This window comes from Engraulis encrasicolus, unplaced genomic scaffold (genome assembly GCF_034702125.1).
Source record: "Engraulis encrasicolus isolate BLACKSEA-1 unplaced genomic scaffold, IST_EnEncr_1.0 scaffold_156_np1212, whole genome shotgun sequence".
Taxonomy (NCBI): domain Eukaryota; kingdom Metazoa; phylum Chordata; class Actinopteri; order Clupeiformes; family Engraulidae; genus Engraulis; species Engraulis encrasicolus.
The window spans coordinates 5,001-27,866 of NW_026945087.1; the positions used below are offsets into that span (position 1 = coordinate 5,001).

Sequence of the window (22,866 nt, forward strand, 5' to 3'; positions counted from 1 at the left end):
CCCTAGGGACAGTAACCAATGTTGCATATCTGTATGTCACTTTGGGTTGCTCCTGGCCATGATTGATTGTAATTACTAATTGCCAGGCCTAATTAGAAGAAGGTCTATGATTGGAAATGTTGCTGGTTCTGCTTCCAATAAATTAAGTTGCAACCAATGTGCTACACAAACACTTTCTTAAGTTGGCACCTGCTAATGCCTTTGGCTTGGATGTGCACGCCAAAACGCCAGCATCCAATTTTAAATCAGAATATTGCCACCTAGTAAACAAAATTAGGCTATCTTGTGAAGTGCCATTGCACAATTGAAAGTCAAATACTGCATGACATGATTGACATTGCCTACCATCAACCAGGAACAATGGTAGTGCCCAATCAATCTGTCAATTAGTACCTGACCTCACTTGAGTACATAGGACTGTTACAAGTTCATTGAATTACTACCTGCAGCTGCCACATGCCTGATTACTCTGGTCACATGGTTAACTTTCACCTCTATATAAACTCAGACTGTCACAATGCTTGAGTTGCTTGCCTAAATGACTGGTTCGCTGGCTCTCTGTCCGGCTTGTTGGTTAGTGAGCTAACTGACCGACCAACTGACTGTTTGTTGGCCAGCTGGTTGGCTGGCTAACTGACTCTTTTGGTTGACTGGATGGCTGGTTTGTTAGCTGGCTAGCCATACAGCTGACTTGTTTGTTGGTTAGTTGGCTGACTAAATGAGTGTTAGTTGGTTAGCCGGCTCTTTGGCTGGCTAGCTGACAACTGACTCTTTTGGTTGGCCGGTGGACTGATTTGTTGGCTGGCTAGCTATATAGTTGGTAGTGAGTATTATGGTAGCGGGTATCCTTTTTGGAGGGTTGCTTATTTGATCAAGAGATTTCAGGTTGGTCTAATTATGCTCAACCAGAATATGCTATGCACAGTGGTTAATGCACTATCATCCAGGAGATTACAATTATCAAATGGTAATAATATTGCACATATTGCAGATACTTCAATTTCTCTGTAGTTATGGCTAGTTCAGTCTATCAATTCATGAGAGCAGTGTGATGTACTGATTCCATACCACAGTTGTCTCAGTCATGGTGGGGAATGGGAGGTGCCACAATAACATGGTAGCTACCTCTTTTGTGGTGATGAATGGAGGGGCGGGATCATGGTAGTGTGGGTAGGGTGACAGTAACTTACTGTGGTGTGTAAGGTAAGAATCTTAATATATTAATGTGAGGTTGGTTGTATTTTCGAGAATGTTTGAAATAGACAAATCACTTGTGGAAAAATTAATTTAATTTAGATTGTATATTTCATGTACTGTATGTAAATGTGCACTCAACGCAGTACAGAATCTGAACATTTTAGAAAAAGCAGTATTTATTGTATAACAGAACACCAATTAGTGTTACATGGTAACCCCTATAGTGAGTTGAGCTAAGCTAATTCAACACTCAAATGTGTTAAAAATAGAACACTGTGGGTGTTCAGATGTTTCACTTAAAGTGAAAAGCTTTAACACTAATTGGTGAGGAATTCAACACTCAAATGTGTTAAAAATAGAACACTGTGGGTGTTAAGATGTTAACACATAAAGTAAAAAATTGGTGTTAAAAATACACTAGAATAGAGTTAAAATGTAACACTGTGGGTGTTAAAGAAGTCACACTGAAATTTACACTATCCATAGTGTTGATTTAACTCTGAACCGGTGAGCATTATATAAACTCAGGAAAAGTGTTAAATTTAACTCTATGGGAGTTGATTTAACACCGGCCGATTTGCTGTGTGGAGATGATGCTTAGTTGGTATTATACAGTAGTTATTATCAATAGCACCAACACCTTCTATTATTTCATTATGTCTCTGGTACGTTGCTGAACCGATATTCTGATATTTAGGATGTTCAGATTTTACTTCTGTTCAGCATTTTTGCATCACCAATGGTTCCGCCAAAGTACCCTACTGAAGGAAATCAATTTGACATTATCAAAATAAAATGTTATTGAATAAATATTTGCATAATTAGTGTTTCAATTACAGGTTGTGACAAAGTTCACTGTAGCATGCCTTACCAGTGGCAGATATGGAGGAGTGGCCAGTGGAGAGCTCTGCCAAACAACCAGGAAATAGAGCGAGACTACTGCAACCCTGCCAACACACAACAGTAAGATCATAAAAGTATTACAATTCTGCAATCCTGCCAACATAGAGCTGTGCTAAAAGAGTTCTGATCCCTTGTTGGTTGGTTAACTATTAAAAGTATAGACATGTGACATTATATACAACATTGTTTTTCGCTTTGAAGTGATGGAGACCCAGCTATTGACTTCAGTACAATGACCTGTGGATCAGCTGATGTTCGCCGCATTGCCATAATAAGCAGTGCCACTCCGATATACAGCCTGTCAAGCCTGGCAAAGTGGCAGTGGTACTGGGAGGAAGCAGAGGGTGTCTGGACAGAGTATCAACTGCCGGTGAGGGGGAGAGTGATGGGGAGAGTGATGGGGATTACGATAACACGAAACATGAACCATACATTACATAAACAGGAACAGAGACAGAGATGTAAACACCTCGTACATTAGCCAACCATGGTGGGTTTTCAGTCACAGAAACAGCCATGTAAATATCTCATTCATCGGTTCTGATAGCCTGATAAAGCAGCCTAAATGGACCGCAGGCAAAACATTTTGCCGTCCAGCAGTTGGCGCTGGTTTTCCAGGCTACAGTTCTGATTGTTTTAATTTTCAATCTCAACCAAATACAAAATGGTGTGGCAGAAGACTGTGTCCAGAGATTCAGTAAGTTATTAGTGAAACCTGCTTAGTATTCACTTTGCAAAATAAATAAAATTAACATTTATCATTCAATGCCTGTAATATTGGATGACATATTCAAAAACTAAACAGTACTGATATATGCATCTGCATTAACCAATCCCATCCCTTATTTTAGGATGGGGACAATCGGTCTTTAAATGATGAATTGGAGAATCTGTATCTCAATGGCGAAACAGCTGCGGAAATCTCTGTTGGAAATCAGGACTATGAACTGAATTTGTTTGGTACACTTTTTTGTTACTCGTTTAGACCAGTTTGAGTAAAATTGTAAAGACTTTGAAATATCTGAGACAATACTGTCAAATTCAATGTTTGTGATGGGACCTTGCGTGTCCATTACTGTGAACAGACTCTTTTTAATTTGTCTTCAGATATGCTCCAAACAAACTGCATAAACAAAACTCAGAGGCTTGTAAGAAGGCGACCCAAATTTATCCCCAAAGCCTGGTGAGCATAATAGTGAATCAACTACATACCATAGTGCATAGCCTATACATACATACATACATACATACATACATACATACATACATCAGGGAGTCTTGAGAGATGGGACAAAACATGTCCGGGAGATAAAACTCATGTTTGTGCTTAAAATGTAATTGAAAAATGCAACAAAATTAGCTGGAATGATAGAAGAAGTTTTGTACACTAAAATGTGATTTCATTTTCATACAGTTTTATTTTTTTTATTTTACACGTTGCAGTGTGTCATCAGTACCTTCAAAACCCCATGTCCGAAAGCAAGATTTAGAATTTGACAATACCATAATAATTGGTTAAAATGAAACATAACAAACATCATAGCTACTGTCATCAAGTATTTTGGATAATTAATCAAACTACATGTATGTACAATGTTTTATAAACCTTTTTATCAACTTTTTAAACTATTGAACATGTGTCCGGACTTTTAGTCAACACCGTAAGATTTTTTTTAAATACAAAAAAATCCACCATTATTGTGGTCAGCTCACACTCTAAGCAGCCTGGTACTACTTCCTGTTTGGTATACATGCCATGGAGACACTGTTCTGTTAAGTTCACATTTAATATTTAATTTTATCAATGCATCTTTAGAAAGACCACCTATGTCACAACCATAATGTGTCAACACCATAATGCATAAACATAAGGGTTATTTCAGTATTTTGTATAATAAAAGCTTAGAATAACTTTATTGGCAAGTCCTTAAGCGACTGCTGATGTACCAGATTATTTCTGTTAGAAAATCATGTGTTATTATGAAAAGTAGGTTGTTTTGTCAACTCCGTAAGAGTCAACTCCATAAGATTTTCTTATGGAGTTGACATGCAAAATCTTATGGAGTTGACAAATTCACCAAAAACTGCTCAATATGCTAATATGATATTCTTTTCAAACGTAGAAACAGGAGGAAAAGTTATTTTAGGATATTATATGTATATTAATATGCGTATAATGCATAGAACTACATTATTTTTCGATATATGGACAAAAAAGTTAAAACTAAAGTTTAATTCAAAACAAATAAACTTTTTAAAAAGAGAAGCTTAAGAATATAACAAAACTACAAAATAAACTGTGAAAAAACATTTTGCACTAAATAGGCTCCAAAAATCAGACCAGTTTGTCAACTCCGTCAGTTTTTCTGTCAACTCCGTAAGATTTTCCTCAGCACTTTCAGGTGTTTTTGTAATATTTTGGGGGAAAAGCTAATTCTTTTATCATTTTTTTTTGTTTAGGCAATAAAGGGTCATTAGATCTATACCACCATGTATTTTAACCACTTTAGGTGTTTTCCTCATGGTTGCAAAATAAAAGATAAAGTCTGAAAATTGCAATTTTTCTTACTCTTTGTGTTAATAGCAGTCTTAAATTAAAATTGAAATATATATATATTACATATTATTGTACATCAAGGTAACTAAGTATCATTACAATACAAATCAGAGCTAAAGATTCTTGTTGGACTATTATAATAATTTAATTATGTACTTTTCTTGTGTCTGACGGAGTTGACGAAAATCTAGGTGTGAAGGTAAACATGTTAATTTGTTAAAAATGCCTTTTCACCTGGATCCTGTATTTTTACATGCCTGAAAACCACACATCTTTATCTACATGAATATGTAACCATCAACAACATATTCTGCATTTTCAAAATCAGGTTTTCAAAACGCGTTTTGTCCCATCTCTCAAGAATCCCTGGCATACATACATACTACACACACACATACATACATACATAGTAGGCCTACACAGTACATATTACATAGCCTACATACTTTCAAATGTTGTTCAATATTGTTATTTCTTTTCTTTTCTAGTAACTCATACTGCAGCAAAGAAACTATGCCATCATCTTTTCCAGATCACTGGGATCCGTCTCTGATACCTACATCTGGATTTGAAGTATTAAAGCCGAGATTCTTTAAGTATATAGAGATATGCCAGCGTAATAGGTTGCTACGACCAGGTTCCGGTCTGCCTAAAGGAGCGTGTCATAATACTCCTAGCATTGAATAGAACAATCCTTAGGTCTGCCTAAAGGGGGATCCCCCCCCCCTGCAATGATAGAACCCGGAAACAATGGGCCAATTGAACCTCTCTCTCTCTACTCTCTCTGATTAAACTTTAGATCCTCTGCGTTTTTTGACCAAATGCCCCCCCTGCTTCATAATCCCCCAGCCCCCCCCGTATTACAGAACATCACATTACATTACTGTACAATTACATTACATTAGCATTTAGCAGACGCCTTTGTTCAAAGAGACTTACAAGGAGCAATTTAAAAAAAGAACAGGGTAAGGGACAGTGTACAGTTGCAACACTGATAGCATTGTCCTACACAGAGTAAAGAAGAGGACGATGCATTAAAAAGTAGCAGAAATTAAACAAGACATCGAGGTGCAGTGTACAGTAAAAACTCTCTAGCTGCACAGTACATCTCATTCAATCTCATTCAATGATTAGGCTCATTCAAAATCCATGTGTGCATTATTATATTTTTTCTAAAGGCTCTTATACGTACGTGTATGTATAATAGGATTACATTTAGAAGTGGTCTGTGTGAGTTTAAAGAAGATTATGTGGCAATGTGTCAATATGGGAAACAACAACCTGTCTGATGTTTTTGATTAATAGAGAATCAAGTTGGATCCATCATCTGTGGAATATTCTGAAGTCATCGATCTCTTCTCCAAGACTATGCCAGGGTACAATCCCAGCATCGAGAGGATCCAGAATCTGACTCTGTGGAAGTTTTTTGAACTGTACGTACAGTACTGTAGCAAAAAGAGAAAAGGGAATTCTTCACTGGGTCCTGTATCGAATTAAAAAAGGGTGCTCGTCAAAAAAAAAACTTGGGCGTCCAAACTTCTATCCAGATGAAGAGAATGGGTTGAAACGCATAGGCATTCAGCCAGTATTCAATAAAGGCGTGCATTAAGGAGCTATAGATGTGTCGCTCATCTGCAGTTCAATCTTATGTAATGAGATATACTTTCAGTGTCTCATATTCGTATCATTCTGTCATCAACTGTTTCTGAGTAACATCGCCTAAAGGTACTAGGAGCTCGAGATAAGCTAAAGGGGAAACAAAGCTATAAAACATGATTGAGGCAAAGCAGGCTGAGTTTAGAATTCAGTTGAGCAATACTTAAAGAAGGATAAAGTGGAGATCTTGAGTAACCGCAGAAATACACCAGCGGCGATGCGATTCAAGCGACAGAGTGCAGCAGCAAGCGATTGTGGAAACTAGAGTATGTCCGTACAGGCAGAAGGCAAAGCATTCAAGCATTCCCATTGGCTGTGGTCACTGACCTCTATACAGTCATTGGCTGTCGCAGCTTGTCGCCGAACCGCGTCATAGAAAGTTGAAAAGATTTCAACTTCAAACTGTCGCGCTCGTCGCGCAAATTGCTCTAGTCTCCAGAATCGCTTTTGTCGCGCGACTCAATACAAAGTCAATTACTTCCGTCGCTCGCCTCGCTCAGATCGCCGCTGGTGTATTTCTGCGGTAATGCTCAATCGATCATCTCACTTCTATCAACTTTGTCTTCATATTGCTCAACTCTCTGCCTTTGGCTTATGTTTCAATTATTTGCTGTTAGATATTTGCAATAAGTTCATGTAGGGCTGCACAATTAATCGAAAAATAATCAAAATCGTGATAAAATAGTGAAATCGAACTCATGATTTTAATCGTGATTTAATCGTGGCAATAGTGACCTACTTTTGAGAGTGTCCTTGAAGCCAGAACATACTGACAGGCTGGTGTTTCTGGCCAGAAATCTGTTCACTTACGTTTTATGCTATTGCCTTTACATAATTTTTACAATTCATTTTATTTTGCTCATCCCGTATGTAATTCATTCTTGGTTATATTTCATCTTGTTATAATTTTCTAAAAAATCTGCAAAAATCAATAATCGTGATTAATAATCGTGATTATGATTTTGACCAAAATAATCGTGATTATGATTTTTTTTCCATAATCGTGCAGCCCGAAGTTCATGCATGCTTTTGTATTTTCAGGCAGCGAAATGAGATGAAAACCAAAGCTGCTAAAGCTGGTAAAGACGTTGATGAGAGACTTCTCTTCCATGGTACCAGTTCGAAACACATAGACACTATCTGCCAAGAGAACATCGACTGGAGGCTATGTGGAAAGAATGCAACAGTTTTTGGGGAAGGTATTTTGAACAGGTTTACTTATTTGAAGCTGTACAATAAAACTATAGCCCATGTAGCCTACTGGTATAATCTGGCTAACTACTGATTGCATTGCACGAATTGGTGCTAATAGAATCATACCTTTCTGAAAGGTACACTGTGTAAGATTTTTAGTTATTTATTTCCAGAGTTCATGCTATCCATTTACTAATGTTACCTTTTTCATCAATACTTACCACCAACATCAAATTCTAAGTATTCATCATGACTGGAAAAGGTGTATCTTCTCCATGGTCCGCCATTTTGAATTTCCAGAAATAGACATTTTTAGCTGCAAAAAATACTGTACTTGGGCAATACTAGAAAATATTAGTTTATTAATTAGTATACAGTATATACAGTATATAGTATATGAGCTTTCATGAAAAGATCAAATTTGGCAAAAGGCAACCCAGTTTTAATAAGCAGCATAGTTTGCAGGATCTTTATCCTTGGCCATTTCCTGCACAGTGTAGCTTTAAGACAGAAACAAAAAATATATACCATTCATTTGTATAGCCTACTATTTTAAGTACTTTTGCAATCATGTTCGATGAGATGTAGATAGTTTGCCCATATTCATTTGGCTTTTGATTTACATTTGCCTGTATTTAAAGGCTCATATTTTGCCAAAGATGCAAAATACTCCAACGACTACACCAACGACCTGGGAACTAAAGCCATGCTCGTGTGCCGGGTTCTGGTCGGAGACTTCACCAAAGGAGAAGACAGTCACAAAAAGCCTCCGCTGAAAGATGATCAAAAGGGGATATCCTTTGACAGTTGTGTGAATGACATCGACGACCCCAGCATATTTGTAATTTTTGACAAGAGTCAGATCTATCCAGAGTACCTCATCCGGTATGAAAATCCTAATGAAGAGAAGGTAGCACGAGCCGTTCAAAAAGCTCAGACTCCTCCCCCTGTGATATCCACCAATGGGCCGGCAGCAGCAGCTCAGGTAGTCCAGGCCCCTCCCACTGCAATGCCATTCTATGGGTCTCTATCAGGCTCAAGTCATTTGAATTCCTCAAGCGCATCGATTGTGTCAGATGCCTCAGGTAGTCCAGGCAACTCCAGGGCACGTTCACTTTGCGGCTACTGTAACTGTGGCAGAGCCTGTAGTGGTGGTGGTTGTTGTGCATGCGCCCCTAGCTGTTGTGATGGTGACTGTTGTTGTGATGGCGACTGTTGTGATTGCGACTGTTGTGATTGTGATTGTTGTGGCTGTCGTTGTAATGAGTGTACATGTGAGTGTTCATTTTCTTTATGTGATTTTCTGGCAAATGTGTTTTGCTGCTGTGGGTGTTGCTGTTGTCCTTGCTGTTGTGATTAGTAACACAACATGAATGCAGATGTCATTAGTGAGATTTAGTCTGAAAATTGCCGGTACCTCTTCATTTTCTCATGGTCCATGATTGGCCATGGCCATTTATTGGGCCCTACAAATGAACTATCATCATATTGTACATGGCCAAATGTATCCCTTGCACACAATGACCAGGGGCGAAGTAAAAGTTAAATTAAAATTAGTTACACCATTGTAGCTAATGAGGTGGCTTGACGTTTTTTGTTAATGAGGGGGCCAGACGTTTTTGTTACTGAAAACAGAACTAAAAACCTTAAAGAAAAAAAATGATTTAAGCAATTAAGTTTCAATCTAAACTAAAGCTTGATCAAAAGATACAGTATTTTCACATCAGCTGGTGCTATGTTGGGTCCGTCAACAAACAACAGGCTTCCATTTGTCGTAGGGCACGCCTTGACCTCCTTCCACTTTTACTGTATCATGAGCCAATGGTCAAATGTATCAACTGTACACAATGACTCAGTTCTTTTTCTGTAAATGACCTTTTGATGTAAACTATTCGGAATATCTAAACCTTAGAAAGATAGTTTCACATTTGTTGTCGAATAGTACATCTTGCCCTCTTTCCTGAAGACATAATGTACAAATCAACATAAATCAACTCTGAAGCTGTTATAACCATCTGTTATGTTTTGCTAATTTGGCTAAAAGGACAGAAGCCTGACACTGACTTGGGCCTAAAAATAAAAATATGATTATGTCCTTATTGAGTTTTCTTTCTTGCAACACAACGGCACTGGTGGGTCAATAGCAGAAGCACTGTAGAAATGATAACAGTCTGTACATTATCGACGTCATAACAGGCTCAACATTAATGTCGAAACAGAATGCACATTATGATGTCATAACAGGCTGAACATTATCGATTATTGACATCATAACAGAATGTACTCTATTGACTACTGGAGACATTGAGAATGGACTAGCTACGTCTGTTTCTCCAGTTAAACCTCAGACTTCTGTTGTTAAATTTCGGCTTTAATACAGTCACTATTGACGCCATAAAAGAATGTACATTGACTTAATACCAGACTGTACATCATCAACGTCATAACGGAATACATCAGGGCTTGTAGAGAAATATTTGCAACGTCTAGGACAAGTATGGTCTGTGGTTAACATGGTTACGGTCAGTGATATTCTATACCAATCTTGCATCCCCCATAGAATGCAGGGGTTCGCTACTCATGTGTTTTCACTCACGCCAATGGGTCCGCAGAACTACACTGATAGAGATTCGAACCTTGGGAACCATCATGGTATGCATTAAATGCTAACAAGAGAAACTACATGCTTCTGGTGACTTGCGAACTCTATAGCCAGACAATAAAGATAGGTAGGCCTGTCTAGTTAGCAGATATTTTCAACAATCCTATGTTGATATTATTAGCTTTTTAACCCTCTGAGGTCTAAGACCTTTCAGAGGCTTTTAGGCTGCTTGCACCACCCTGACATTTTCAAGTATTTTCAGCTAACAGTAAGCATCTATGCAAAAGTGGAATATATGGTTGTATTGTGAAAAGCCTGACAAGAAATAATCTGAAAAGAAATTGGATGTCATACAAACATGTTTTGTTTAAATTGAGTATAAACACAACTGTACAAAAAAACAGGTTTCAGACGTCTTCAAAAAGTTCAAGAAAACACACAATAAATATATCTAGCCAAGACTTTTGAAGTTTGAATCTTGTAAACAAATGTGTTGGCAGCATAAAAGTGAAAAGGGCATTTAGAAATGTTTTGTTGTTTTCATACAAAATGCAAAAAAGAATGACTATGTCACTGCCACAGCCTGTCTCATTTGAATACTAATGAGATAGGTGTGAAAAACCTCTAATGGCCCACACCCCCCTGTCAATCCCCATGTGCTCTGATAGCCCCAACCCCCCTGTCACTCTACGTCTGCTGTGTTTACCCTACCTGAAAGGGGCGTGTTGTCACCTCTGAATAGCCACTCAAGCACCGGTACTTTACATGTGAATAGCTATAGGTGTGGCTGCTACAGGCAGAGAGTACAGAATATGCGAAGATTTCTTTTCACTTTCTTTAAATTGGGCCAGCTATATAATTTATTTAATATATATATATTTGAAATCTGGAAGGTCTGAGGTTTCTAATGGTGTAACTTGTGTGTTTCAATGACAAAAACTCACAGAGTTACAGATTTGTTTTTGGAGACATGTCAAATTGCCCTCTCAAGGGCACTTAGACCTCAATGGGTTAATGCATTATTCATCCTCTATTTTCATTGAGATGATGAAGATGTGCAGTCGTGAAGCTGTTGGGCATTCCTTTGCAAATCAGCTCACCGATCAATCAATTGACCAATCAATCTTACGAAGCAGACTTACCTAATAAAAAACGACACTGTCAAAGTACCAAGTTTGTAAATTGTAATATAAGTATATAGACACAGGACCTCAGACGTTAGGAAGACTGTTTTATTCATGAATGATCACATAAAACAGAAGTGTCAAATTGATTTAGACAAAGCACACGCATTACCCATAACAAGTGCTTAGTTACATAGAACGAGACTGAGAATGAGAATGAGGCGTTATGAGTGACGATTACATAACAGTGATATTTCCCCGCTCCTAAAGTGAGGAAGGTTTTTGCTTTCACTAAGCAGGCACTAAGAAAGCACAGATAGCGAGCTCATACTGGATTACCAGGCGGAACACACTGTTGTAGAATTCGATGTCACGCAGGTCGGTCACGTTGTCGTTGATGATCTTCTTGTAGTGCTTCTCAGGGTTCCACTGCGTCATGTTCTTCTTCTTCCAGGTGAAGTAGGCGTTTCCGTAGCCCTCCTTCATCTGATTGGCTAGCCACAACCACAGCCGCTCACGTGCCAGCATCAGTACGGCAAAGAAGACCAAAATATCCTCTTCATTGTTGCTGCGTCTGACAGATTTCTTACCATCCTTGCCAGCATTCATGTATGACTGGTACTGCTGTGTGGGCTCTATGGTCCTGAGGCTCTGCACACCCTGTTGATAAAGCAGCGGGAAAATATATTGTATTAGCAAGCTTATTTTACATGGTCAAATATTTGTTTTAGTCACATTTGGTCTATATCGTAGACTACTGTACTGCCCTACAAAGGCAAAGTGCAGTAACTTTGGCAACATTGATACTGTGAAAAATCCCTTCAAAGTATTGGTTTTGGGTTGGATATTATAGTTTTTGCAAATTTGACACAGCAATATCTCTAAAACAGGACACGTTTGGACCATAAGGCTTTGTCACAAGATAAAGTAGGCCATTTTCACACAATTTCCTGTCTAATTGTAATTTTGACAAAATATGTAGTTACTGCACTTTGCCTTTGTAGGGCAGTGTAGTGATGGGCTCTTCTTTGAGATTCTATTTTTTAGATTCTATTCTATTTTTAAGATTCTATTCTATCAGTCCTATTGGCTCTTCTTACTATGGAGAGCCGGCTCTTCCGGCTCCCAATGTATAGCCTATGTTAACATTATCAATAAATAAATAGTGTAATGTTTTATTTCATAACGTTTTGTTTCATTATTGACTTTGGGAAGTGTATGCTGTGTAAAAGGCTTTATGAATAACAGTTTTATAATAATCAGTCGTTAAATAATGGCCCAAAATGCCCAAATACATAGTAAAAAAAGGCATACATTTCTGATCGCCGTGTGTGTGCCTGTAACAACTGCTCTGTAACCACGTGACTCTGTGGCACTTTTAGAGGATACATACAGTAAGAGGGAGGGGGAGAGAAGGACAAAACAAACAAAAAAAACATAAACGGCTCCCAAAAAAAATTCCCAAAACGGCTCCCATTGCGGAGCTGGTTCCCCTCGTTCACTTCAAAGAGTTTGCGACGACACATAACTAGACTACTGCTAGACTACTATTAGACAAATGCATTGGTGATGGGTCACCACTCATCAGTTTAGAAGGTGCAGGGTTCAATTCTTTCCGTTTAGAAAAATGCATTGAAATGGCAAAGTGGGCATGTGCGCTGTGCAGAGTGCGCTGTCACAAATGCGCCTATTCATTCACAACGAACAGGCGAACTGAGAATCCCCCCCCCCCCTTCGCTGATTGGCTGCTCGTCTGGCAACAACAATTAAGTAATCCCAGAACACTTAAGCATATCGGCCAATCGTGCCGTGCTGTAATGTTTTTTGGGGGGGGTTTTTAATCAAAGAAATTAGTTTAACATTTCATCTCATGTGCTTTTATGGCAATATTACCTAACTTGTAAGGAAACTATCCCATATTTATTAGAGGCTGAATGAATGAATGAATGATTTTATTTGACATCTTCAGTTCATATAAATAAAATAAATACATGATTGAGATTCATATAAACCGCACCACATACTTAAATTAAGAAACAGAGAGTCAGGATAGCACAATAAAGCTCGAAAGCTTATTTCCATTGTGGTCCTTGGTGTTTGGTGGTGTTAATGGCAGCAGTTGTTAAAATGACAAGAGTAGCACTGGGACCAAACTAAAACTATAACACATTAAATGCATATCATACACATTAAATACATAGCATACACACATACACATGCACTTAAAGTAATATCCTACACTGACTGATCTCTAAACCATTTTTTTAAAGCCCATTTAAAACCATTTAGGCTATTGATCATCTTAATATTACCTGGTAACATATTCCACAAGCTAGATGCAACATATAAAAAAGAGTCCTTCCCTATTTTAGTATTGACTCTTGGGGGAACAAAATCTGTGGAACTCCCCCTAGTGGAGTAACTGTGGACATTCCTCACTCTATTAAAAAAGTTATTTAAGTATTTAGGGACCTGCCCATTTACAATTTTGTGCACCATACTCAGCTCTATTTGAGAGACTCTGTCCTCAACTCTTAACCAACCCAAACGTTTAAAGTGGAGAGGATCAAGGTGAGTTCTAGGGTGCAGTCCCAAAATGGTCCTTACTAATTTATTTTGTGAGGTCTGGAGCTTATTTTTAAGCTGTTTAGTAATGCCATTGTACCAGGAGCAGCATGCATAATCATAATATGGCTGAATTATAGCACTTGCTAGGTTTAACAAAGCCTTTTGATCCAGATACTTTGCAATTCTGGCCAAGAAGCGCACTCGTTGGTTAACCTTAGTGATGACTTTCTGCGCTTGGCCAGCTCCAGACAACTGGCTGTCCAGTAAACACCCAAGATAGCTGACCGAGTCCTTGGCATTAAGTGCAGTGTCACCAGCTAATATACTAAAACCTGGTTTTTTGTTCAATTTTAGTCTAGATCCAAACAAAATGGACTCCGTTTTTCCTAAATGAAGAGAAAGTCTATTAATTGCTAACCACTTACTAACATTAAAAAGCTCGCGACTTAGTGTTGATTCAACCATGGTTTTATCCTCGTGTGAAAACACAAGTGCAGAATCATCAGCAAATAAAAATAATTCACATGAACAGACTGATTTAAGATCATTAATATATAAAAGAAAAAGAAGAGGGCCTAAAACACTCCCCTGAGGGACCCCACACTTCACAGTTTCTGGCTGGGATAAAGTTCCCCCAACATCCACCACTTGTATCCTATTCATCAGATACGACTCAAACCATTTTACTGCTGTGCTATTGAACCCTATAGCCCTCAATTTTGATAGTAGAATTCCATGGTCAACAGTATCAAATGCCTTCTGCAAATCCAGCATGACCATGCCACAGAATTTGCCCTGGTCAACCTCCTTTCTAATGTAATCAGTTAGATATAATAGACATGTGTCGGTGGAGTGAGATTTCCGGAATCCTGATTGCAGTTCGTATAGAAGGTTGTGAGATAAAAGATATTTGTTGACCTGCTCAGATACCAATCTCTCAATTAGTTTTGATATTGTGCACAGGATGGAGACAGGTCTATAGTTGCCCTGATCTAATTTACTCCCTTTCTTGTAAAGTGGTATCACTTTAGCCAGCTTCAGATCCTTTGGGAAGTAACCATTTTCAATCGACAAGTTAATAATGTGTGTTACACTTGGAGTTATGCTCTCTGCAGCATCCTTCAAGAATCGAGATGGAATATTATCAAGGCCTGTAGCTTTAGAGCCATCTAACTTTTGGAGTTTTATTAGTACGTCTGCTTCTGACACCTTGTCTAAAGAGAATGCATTTGGCTGAACCCCTTGCTGTAAATAAAATTCAGAAACTTTATTTTCTTTGAATTGTTCAGAAATAACAGGGAGCTTTTCAACCAGCTTACTAGCAATTGTAGAAAAATATTTGTTAAAACTGTCTGCAACTTTATCCTTATCTGATATAATTGTATTACCAAGGTCTAAACTTAGGCCTATATTGCATGTTTTGGTTTTCAACCTCTTATTACATCCCAACTCTTTCAATGAGCGCCAAAGTTTTTTTGCGTCATGTTTATACTCTGCAATTTTCTCATTAAAATAGGTTCGTTTAGAACAATCCACGAGTCTATTCACTTCATTTCTCATTTTTTTATACTCTATCCAACTCTCATTATCCTTATTTTTCCTAAATTGATCATATAATCTATTTCTGCTCCGTATGGTCTCGAGTATCCCATCATTTATCCATGGTTCTGTTCTCTGTTTCACTCTAACTTCTCTAAAAGGAGCAATCTTGTTTATGGTTTGCAAAAATAATACTTTAAAAAAATACCAAGCCTGATCAACATCTTTACATTGAATCACAGATGACCAGTTCACTTCCTTTAAACAATCAGAAAGTGCCTCTTTGCTATACCCCTTCATAGATCTAATTTTCATGGTGTTGTGAGCATTAAACGCAGTTTTCTTCACTTTCCTAGTGCAATAAATCATAGAGTGGTCACTTAGGCCATAGTGTATTACTCCACTGTTTAAAATTCTTGATTTCTCAGAAACTAGAATAAGGTCAATCGTGGTTTGAGAAGACATGCAAACGCGAGTCGGCTCTTTAACCAGCTGATGTAGGCTATGGCTACTACAAAAGTTCTGTACAAAAGGCTCTGTGTCTACTCACTTGTCATAGAGCCATGTGTACACATGTGTACACATAATTTACATGTATAGACTTATGAAGTGCTTGTGTGGTTCCTACCGTCAAGTTGAATTTATTCAGGAACTCATCAACATACTTCTGATAGCTCATGGATCTCTCCTTAAAGAAGGCTTTCATATCAGGCTTTGTCACCATGTCGCTGATCGTCGTCAGTATGTCTGCCAAACATGACAGAACTGTGATGTCCTGCAGCATGAAGATGGCATAGTCATCAGCCTGGAGGTCGCCCCTCTGCATGTGCTGGAAGAAGGGCAAGTTGAGGGTCTTCTCAGCAAGGTCCTTGTTCTTGGTCCACAGCTGCTCATAGACATCCATTGTTTCTGGGGGGAAATATTGCGGCATCATTAACAACCATGACTTGTTTGGATTAGATATAGACAGTCTTCTCGTCATATGCATTCTACCTTCAGAAAATATTAATTTCCATGATTGGAAACGGATCTTTGGGACACAAAATCCGTATCAGTTTCACGGATTTTGCCAAAATTTCGTGTCCCAAAGATCCAGGTCCATTACACGGAATTCTGAGAGATCAGGCTGCGCATTAACCTGCAATTAAAATGGACCGTTTTACAGAAGGCAAAATTCTTTGTGAAGCTCTTGGCCGGACCATTACTGGCATGGCACGTTCGGACAGGACAGATTTCCCTGTAATTAGTACTTTACCCCCAAGTCATTGCATACTGTACAAGTTACTTACCTTATTTTGTCTTGTCAGCAAGCTCAATCAGGAAACAGCTTTAAGGGTCTGGAGAAGAGGAGTGTAGCTGGGTGAGTTTGGAGAAGACTTGTGGGCCTTTTATATCGTTCTGAAGAAATTTCTTTGGAATTGTTTGGCTGTGACAAAAGCTTTAGCTGGCCGCCCACGCACAGATTCACACGCACGCACACACACGCACGCGCGCACACACACACACACACACACACACACACACACACACACACACACACACACACACACACACACACACACACACACAGAAATATACTGCACGTAAGCCCTCTTCGGTGAATAGGCTATTCCTCAGTTTTGTTTGTTCTAAAGGGTGTGTTTTTTTCTCCGAAGCAAATTTCCTCATGCCGCTTGTGTGTGTGTGTGTGTGTGTGTGTGTGTGTGTGTGTGTGTGTGTGTGTGTGTGTGTGTGTGTGTGTGTGTGTGTGTGTGTGTGTGTGTGTGTGTGTGTGTGAGGAATGTGCTCAAAATATCAAAATAATTATTGAATTGCAGATAGACAGTTAACTGCTGACAAAACTAGGTCTATGCTCCTGTTACGTTTTTCACCTATTGGAAAAGACTTGGAACCATCTCAAATTTGTCTTTAAAGTCAATGTGGCTGCTGTTTTCTTAAATTGGCTAATTTTCATGCATGTTCACATTAATGTAAGGGCATTATATTCATCAAAAATGATTTATTTTCAGCACAATTCTAGAAAGTGGTCAGAAAACGATTGAATTGCACATAGAGAGGAGACTTCTGAAAAATGGCCTACTATCCTGCCAAAGTTTTCACCATGGACTAGTGACTAGAAGAAACATTGGAGGAGATCAAAACTGAAGGCATCTGAAATGAACCCCAAATTTCAATAATAGCAGCTCTTTTCCCAGAAAAGGAGAATTTCAGGCCTACATTTTTTTTTGCTAATCAGCAAGGATGTCAGTCTCTCTCTCTCTCTCTCTCTCTCTCTCTCTCTCTCTCTCTCTGTCTGTCTCTGTCTCTCTCTAACTCTCTCTCTCGCTCTGTGCACGCTCTTCAGTTGAGTGGCTTCCTATATGGAAAAAAATTGTTAAGAACTTAAAAGAATCATTCATATAAAATATATATTCCATGTATAATTTACTCCTGAAAGTGGCCCCTTTTGTTGGCCCCTTTCGCATGCAAAATTGGTATATGAACAAAACATTGTGTGAAGCATACAAAGACAGTAATTACTTCATACACATTATCCGTACATGCCGTATAATTTGTACTTTATTCATACTAGTTTCACCTAATAATTCTGTATGAGAAAACGGACCACTTTCAGGAGCAAAATTTTTCCCATAGAAATCAATAGAATTGGGCGGGATTTAGTGCTTCCCGGCGGGTTTTGAACATTTTTTGGGCTGGAAATCATCTGCCTCAACTGGCAACCCTATCCTTTCCATTATGGGTTTGGGGCCCAGCACATTTATTTACCCCGCTTTACAATGTCTCACTCATACCTGTCAACTTTGAGCTTAAAAAAAAAAACGGGATAAAAAAAAAAAATCGCAAAATAACAGGACATTTTAAATAGGCCAAATAAACAACCTCAAAAAAGATGTGACAGATGCACATTGGTCGACAATGCAAGAAACTGAACGCACCAATTGTTTGGGGTACCAATCAAGCGACGCAATGGTACTGCCCTTGAGGGTACTGCCACAGCAACAACTTCTGTACCTTTATTTCTGAGTGTATGAATGGCATTGTTTGTATCGCGAACTGTTGGTTTAATGGGTTTAACTACCATAGAGGACACAGGGGTCATGTCCACTGTTTTTTTTCAGAAATGTAACATTTCTTTATGAAAAATCGATAAATGATTGGCATTGATAAATGCAGTCTGTATACGCCACTCCCTATTCCCATTAATTTGCCTCAAACACAGCCCATACAGCCAGGGGTGTAGCAGCAAATTTTTGAACCTATGTACTAGTGGTGTCAACAATGATCGATTCGGCGATGCAATCCAATGCGGGGCATGGACGATCCAGAATCGATCCGGCAAGTTCCAGAATCGATCTGGCAATTTTTTTAAGTTTCAATTACTTCCATGGATATTTCGGGAGCAAATGAATGTTAAATTAAATAAAAGCACTTCAAAACATTGCAAGACTGATACAGACTGATACAGAAAGCATCCAATAAATTGTTGCTCAGTATCTGACTTGTATTGCCTCATCATGACTGATTAAACATTTGCTTTGCTTTCAGTAGAAATGTAATGTATTGCAATGCATTGTAGAATTGAATCGAATCGAATTGTGAGGGCAGTGCCAATGCACACCACTACTATGTACAATCAGCTCCGATGGACCCTCATAGCCATATATCTACATAAATAAAAGACTGTGGGGGTGGGAGTCCCTTATATACTCAGTCAAATTTTTAAATGTGCATTGTGCTATTTAAAAAACTGAGATCTGGAAGGTGACTGTGCTGAGAAAGAGCTTTTTTCCTCATGCCATCTGCTTACTAAATTCCTCCTAATTAATTTGATTGAACGCGCGCGCACACACACACACACACACACACACACACACACACACACACACACACACACACACACACACACACACACACACCTTTTATTTTTATTTTATTTCTTCTTCACCCTTCTTCTGCACACTTGCTTTGCACCGGCCATGCATTTCAATGCAAGTGACACGAAAGTGTCTCTATGTACTTGACAAATAAATATCCTTGAGTCCTTGAATCCCTGAAATGGTCAAACAAAAGGTAATGCAACTACGCTGCTCATTGACACTGAGTTACCTATTGCCAAATTTGATCTTTTAATGTCAGTTCACTAAGTAATAAACTAATATTTTCTAGTGTGGCCCAAGTACAGTAATTTTTGCAGCTAAAATTGTCAATTTCTTGAATTTCAAAATTCAAAGTGTCTCCAAGGAGCTGCACAACAGCAGAGTGCAGATAAAGCTATTCACTAAGATTTAGTTTTATTTTGTTTTATTAGCGTGAATGTTCCTAATTCTCCTCTCTAATTTGTGTGTGTGTGTGTGTGTGTGTGTGTGTGTGTGTGTGTGTGTGTGTGTGTGTGTGTGTGTGTGTGTGTGTGTGTGTGTGTGTGTGTGTGTGTGTGTGTGTGTGTGTGTGTGTGTGTGTGTGTGTGTGTGTGTGTGTCCAAGGAGCTGATTGGAACTGAATAGGGCAGATAAGTCTATTTACCAAGATTTTGCTTTATTAGCTTATCTGTTCTTAACTCCTCCTTCTGTGTGTGTGTGTGTGTGTGTGTGTGTGTGTGTGTGTGTGTGTGTGTGTGTGTGTGTGTGTGTGTGTGTGTGTGTGTGTGTGTGTGTGTGTGTGTGTGTGTGTGTGTGTGTGTGTGTGTGTGTGTGAAGTGTTTCCAAGGAACTGGTTCGAACTGAAGAGTACACATAAGGCTATTCAGTAAGACTTTGTTTTAATTCAAAGTCTTTCCATGGAGCTGCACAACAGATGAAAGCAGATAAAGTGCAGATAAAGCTATTCACTAAGATTTTGTTTTATTAGCGTGAATGTTCCTAATTTTCCTACCTAATTGTGTGTGTGTGTGTGCGCGTGTGTGTGTGTGTGTGTGTGTGTGTGTGTGTGTGTGTGTGTGTGTGTGTGTGTGTGTGTGTGTGTGTGTGTGTGTGTGTGTGTGTGTGTGTGTGTGTGTGTGTGTGTGTGTGTGTGTGTGTGTGTGTGTGTGTGTGTGTGTGTTTCCAAGTACCTGGTTTGAACTGAAGAGTACACATAAGGCTATTCACTAAGATTTTGTTTTATTAGCAATAGATGTTCCTAATTCTCCTCCCTCTGTGTGTGTGTACAGTAGAGTAGTGTAGACTTTTTATTATTTCTTTATTTTTTTATACTCACTTGTTTACCACCACAAATGCTTGACACCATCTAAAGCAAATGTGTTTATCTTGGTCTCAAGAGAAATGAACAGACCAAGGATATGGATCACTGGAACCATGTAAATTTACTTTAGATGGTGTCAAGCATGTGTGGTGGTAAACAAGTGAGTTTTACAAAAAAAGTGTATCCTCTCAATAGCCAAGCATGGTAGTGGGACTGACATGGTTTGGGGATGCATGAATGCTGTCAACATTGGCAATATGAATTACACCTAAAAGAAACATGCATGTCATCATGTATCACAGGTGGGAGGTGCACGTTGCCAGGCGGCACCTCCACTTACTATCAACTATACCCCGAGGAGCATTGCACAACCAAACACACCAAGACACCAGAGCAGTTGAGGTTTAACATTTATTTCTGAATTGTGGACACAAAGTTCTGTAGAACTAATGCGGTGTTGTGTGTGTGTGGTTGCGTGCAACCAGTTCATCAACGGGTCGGGTCCATTCGTCTCTCTCTCTCCGGTAGGGCCCCCCCAGCGTCAACGCCAGTCCATTCGTTTCCATCAGAGATTCCATATCCATCACGGAAATCCAGCGGAAGGCTGGGAAGGACAATGAAAACGTCACCAGCCAGTGTTCGTACTACTCTTATTTTTTATAAATATGCGCACGGGATAGCCGTTTTCTGATAACACACGTGAGTTCAAAACCATAGCACTCGGCACACATTACTACTGCACTTCAAACTTCACACAGTGAATGAAACTAGGAATGGCCATCACGTTTACGCATCTTGAGGATAATTTCACTACGATCATAGGCGAGGTTGGGGCCCAGGAGAGAGAGAGTGAGTGAGTCAGAGGAAGGAGTGGAAAGGCAGAGGAGAGTGCGAGGGGGAGAGAGAGAGCGAGAGAGAGAGAGAGAGAGAGCAGGGCTGAGCGGTCTGCCTTCTGGGAGGGAGGGGGCCTCTAGACTTGAAGTGCCACGGAGACTAGGTCACGAAATATGCACTTATCTTTCTGAGGGGCGAGCGTTCTCACCCCTCCATTTCCAACGTGGCATAAAACACTGCGCCCAGGTCAGGGACTCTCATCGGGCAGAATGCCGTCCGCCTCTTCCATCGGGTCGCAGGTGGCCATTCTCGATCCGTAGGATCATCTGTGCTAGTCCGCCTTCTTCCTAGGCCCGTCCGGCTACCGGCTTGTCATCCCCCAGGCCTCCTGCATCCGCTTCACGGCTTTGGCTCAGGTCACGTCTCGCGTCTCATCTTCGCCCGGTCCCCTCTCTCTCTTCCTCTCGCCTCCCCTGCTGCGTCGTCACTCGTCCGCTTCCTCTGCTCCTGAGTGCTCCATCACCTGCGCATAAAAACCCTCACCCACCCCGTATGCACCAATCACGTTCCCCAAATCTCCCGCCTTGCACCTACGCACATTCAAGTTCATTAGATCATGATAAAACAAGTCTCTGTTATTGTCCATCGGTTAAAACCTTCCCTTGAGAAACAAAAAAAAAACATTTTCAGTTCCGAACACCACCAACAGCCCTTGTCACCCTGTGACACATGCACTGACTACTGAAGCAGATCATGATATTCTCCATAGGACTGCATTAAAATCTCACACTAATCTATTTAAGCCATATGCACACTCAACATGTAAAATTTCAATGGAAAGAAAGGTTGAAACGCACACTGATGACCTCCCTTTTAATCCCTTTTCATTTCGAGACGATTCGAGCCAACACGGCAAACATTAATGGCTGTATTTAGTTTTTTTCTGAGTGAACAAGAAACTTAAGCGGTTATATATGTTGTTGAAAGGTCACTAATCATTGTGTCGAAGTGAAATTTCTTTAATGCTTTCCTATGAAAAGATATACTCATAAATCTGCAAAAACTGTGAGGGTTTGTACTCACTTACATGATATACTGTACGACTGGACTGAGGACACATCAGGAATGTCTGTGTCTGTGGTGCCCACTTCATATCTGCAGTTGTTGTGACCATCCATTCTCTTATTTCGAAAAAAAAACTCACCTGGTTAGCTTCTTTACAAATGTGCGGTACGAGGTCAATTCTGCTCCAACAATGCGCCTGCAGCCAAATTACATCATATCTTTGTACAAACAGTAAAGGGGTCGATTCAGAGATAAATATACTCGTTAAGAGGACATTTGTTGTGACTCTGGGAAAATTACTCAGCTGTTTTTCCTGTCTATAAACCAGGCCCATCTTATAAAGAAGACATTGTCAATGTACCAAGTTTGTAAATTGTAATACACATATATAAACAGAGGATCTCAGATGTTAGGAAGACTGTTTTATTTATGAATGATCACATGAAACA

The 22,866-nt window shown here is 39.4% G+C and overlaps 1 protein-coding gene and 1 pseudogene across 1 annotated transcript; one reads left to right on the plus strand and one right to left on the minus strand.

Moving 5' to 3' along the window:
- Nucleotides 1-10,130, plus strand: part of LOC134442423 (protein mono-ADP-ribosyltransferase PARP12-like) — a 13,989-nt pseudogene extending 3,859 nt beyond the window's left edge.
- Nucleotides 10,131-11,364: 1,234 nt separating this feature from the next.
- Nucleotides 11,365-16,733, minus strand: LOC134442422 (uncharacterized). The gene is made up of 3 exons (XM_063192596.1): nucleotides 16,630-16,733; nucleotides 15,969-16,249; nucleotides 11,365-11,893 (listed from the first exon to the last, which is right to left on the minus strand). Exons 2-3 carry the CDS (start codon nucleotides 16,242-16,244, stop codon nucleotides 11,525-11,527), a joined length of 645 nt encoding a protein of 214 aa, XP_063048666.1. The 5' UTR covers nucleotides 16,245-16,249; nucleotides 16,630-16,733; the 3' UTR covers nucleotides 11,365-11,524.
- Nucleotides 16,734-22,866: the final 6,133 nt, after the last annotated feature.

Excerpts from the sequence above, each read along its gene's own strand:
- LOC134442422 (XM_063192596.1), bottom strand. The coding sequence starts at position 16,244 with ATGGATGTCTATGAGCAGCTGTGGACCAAGAACAAGGACCTTGCTGAG. Across the intron at positions 11,894-15,968 it reads TGAATAAATTCAACTTGACG|GGTGTGCAGAGCCTCAGGAC; the intron begins GTAGGAACCACA and ends CTTTATCAACAG.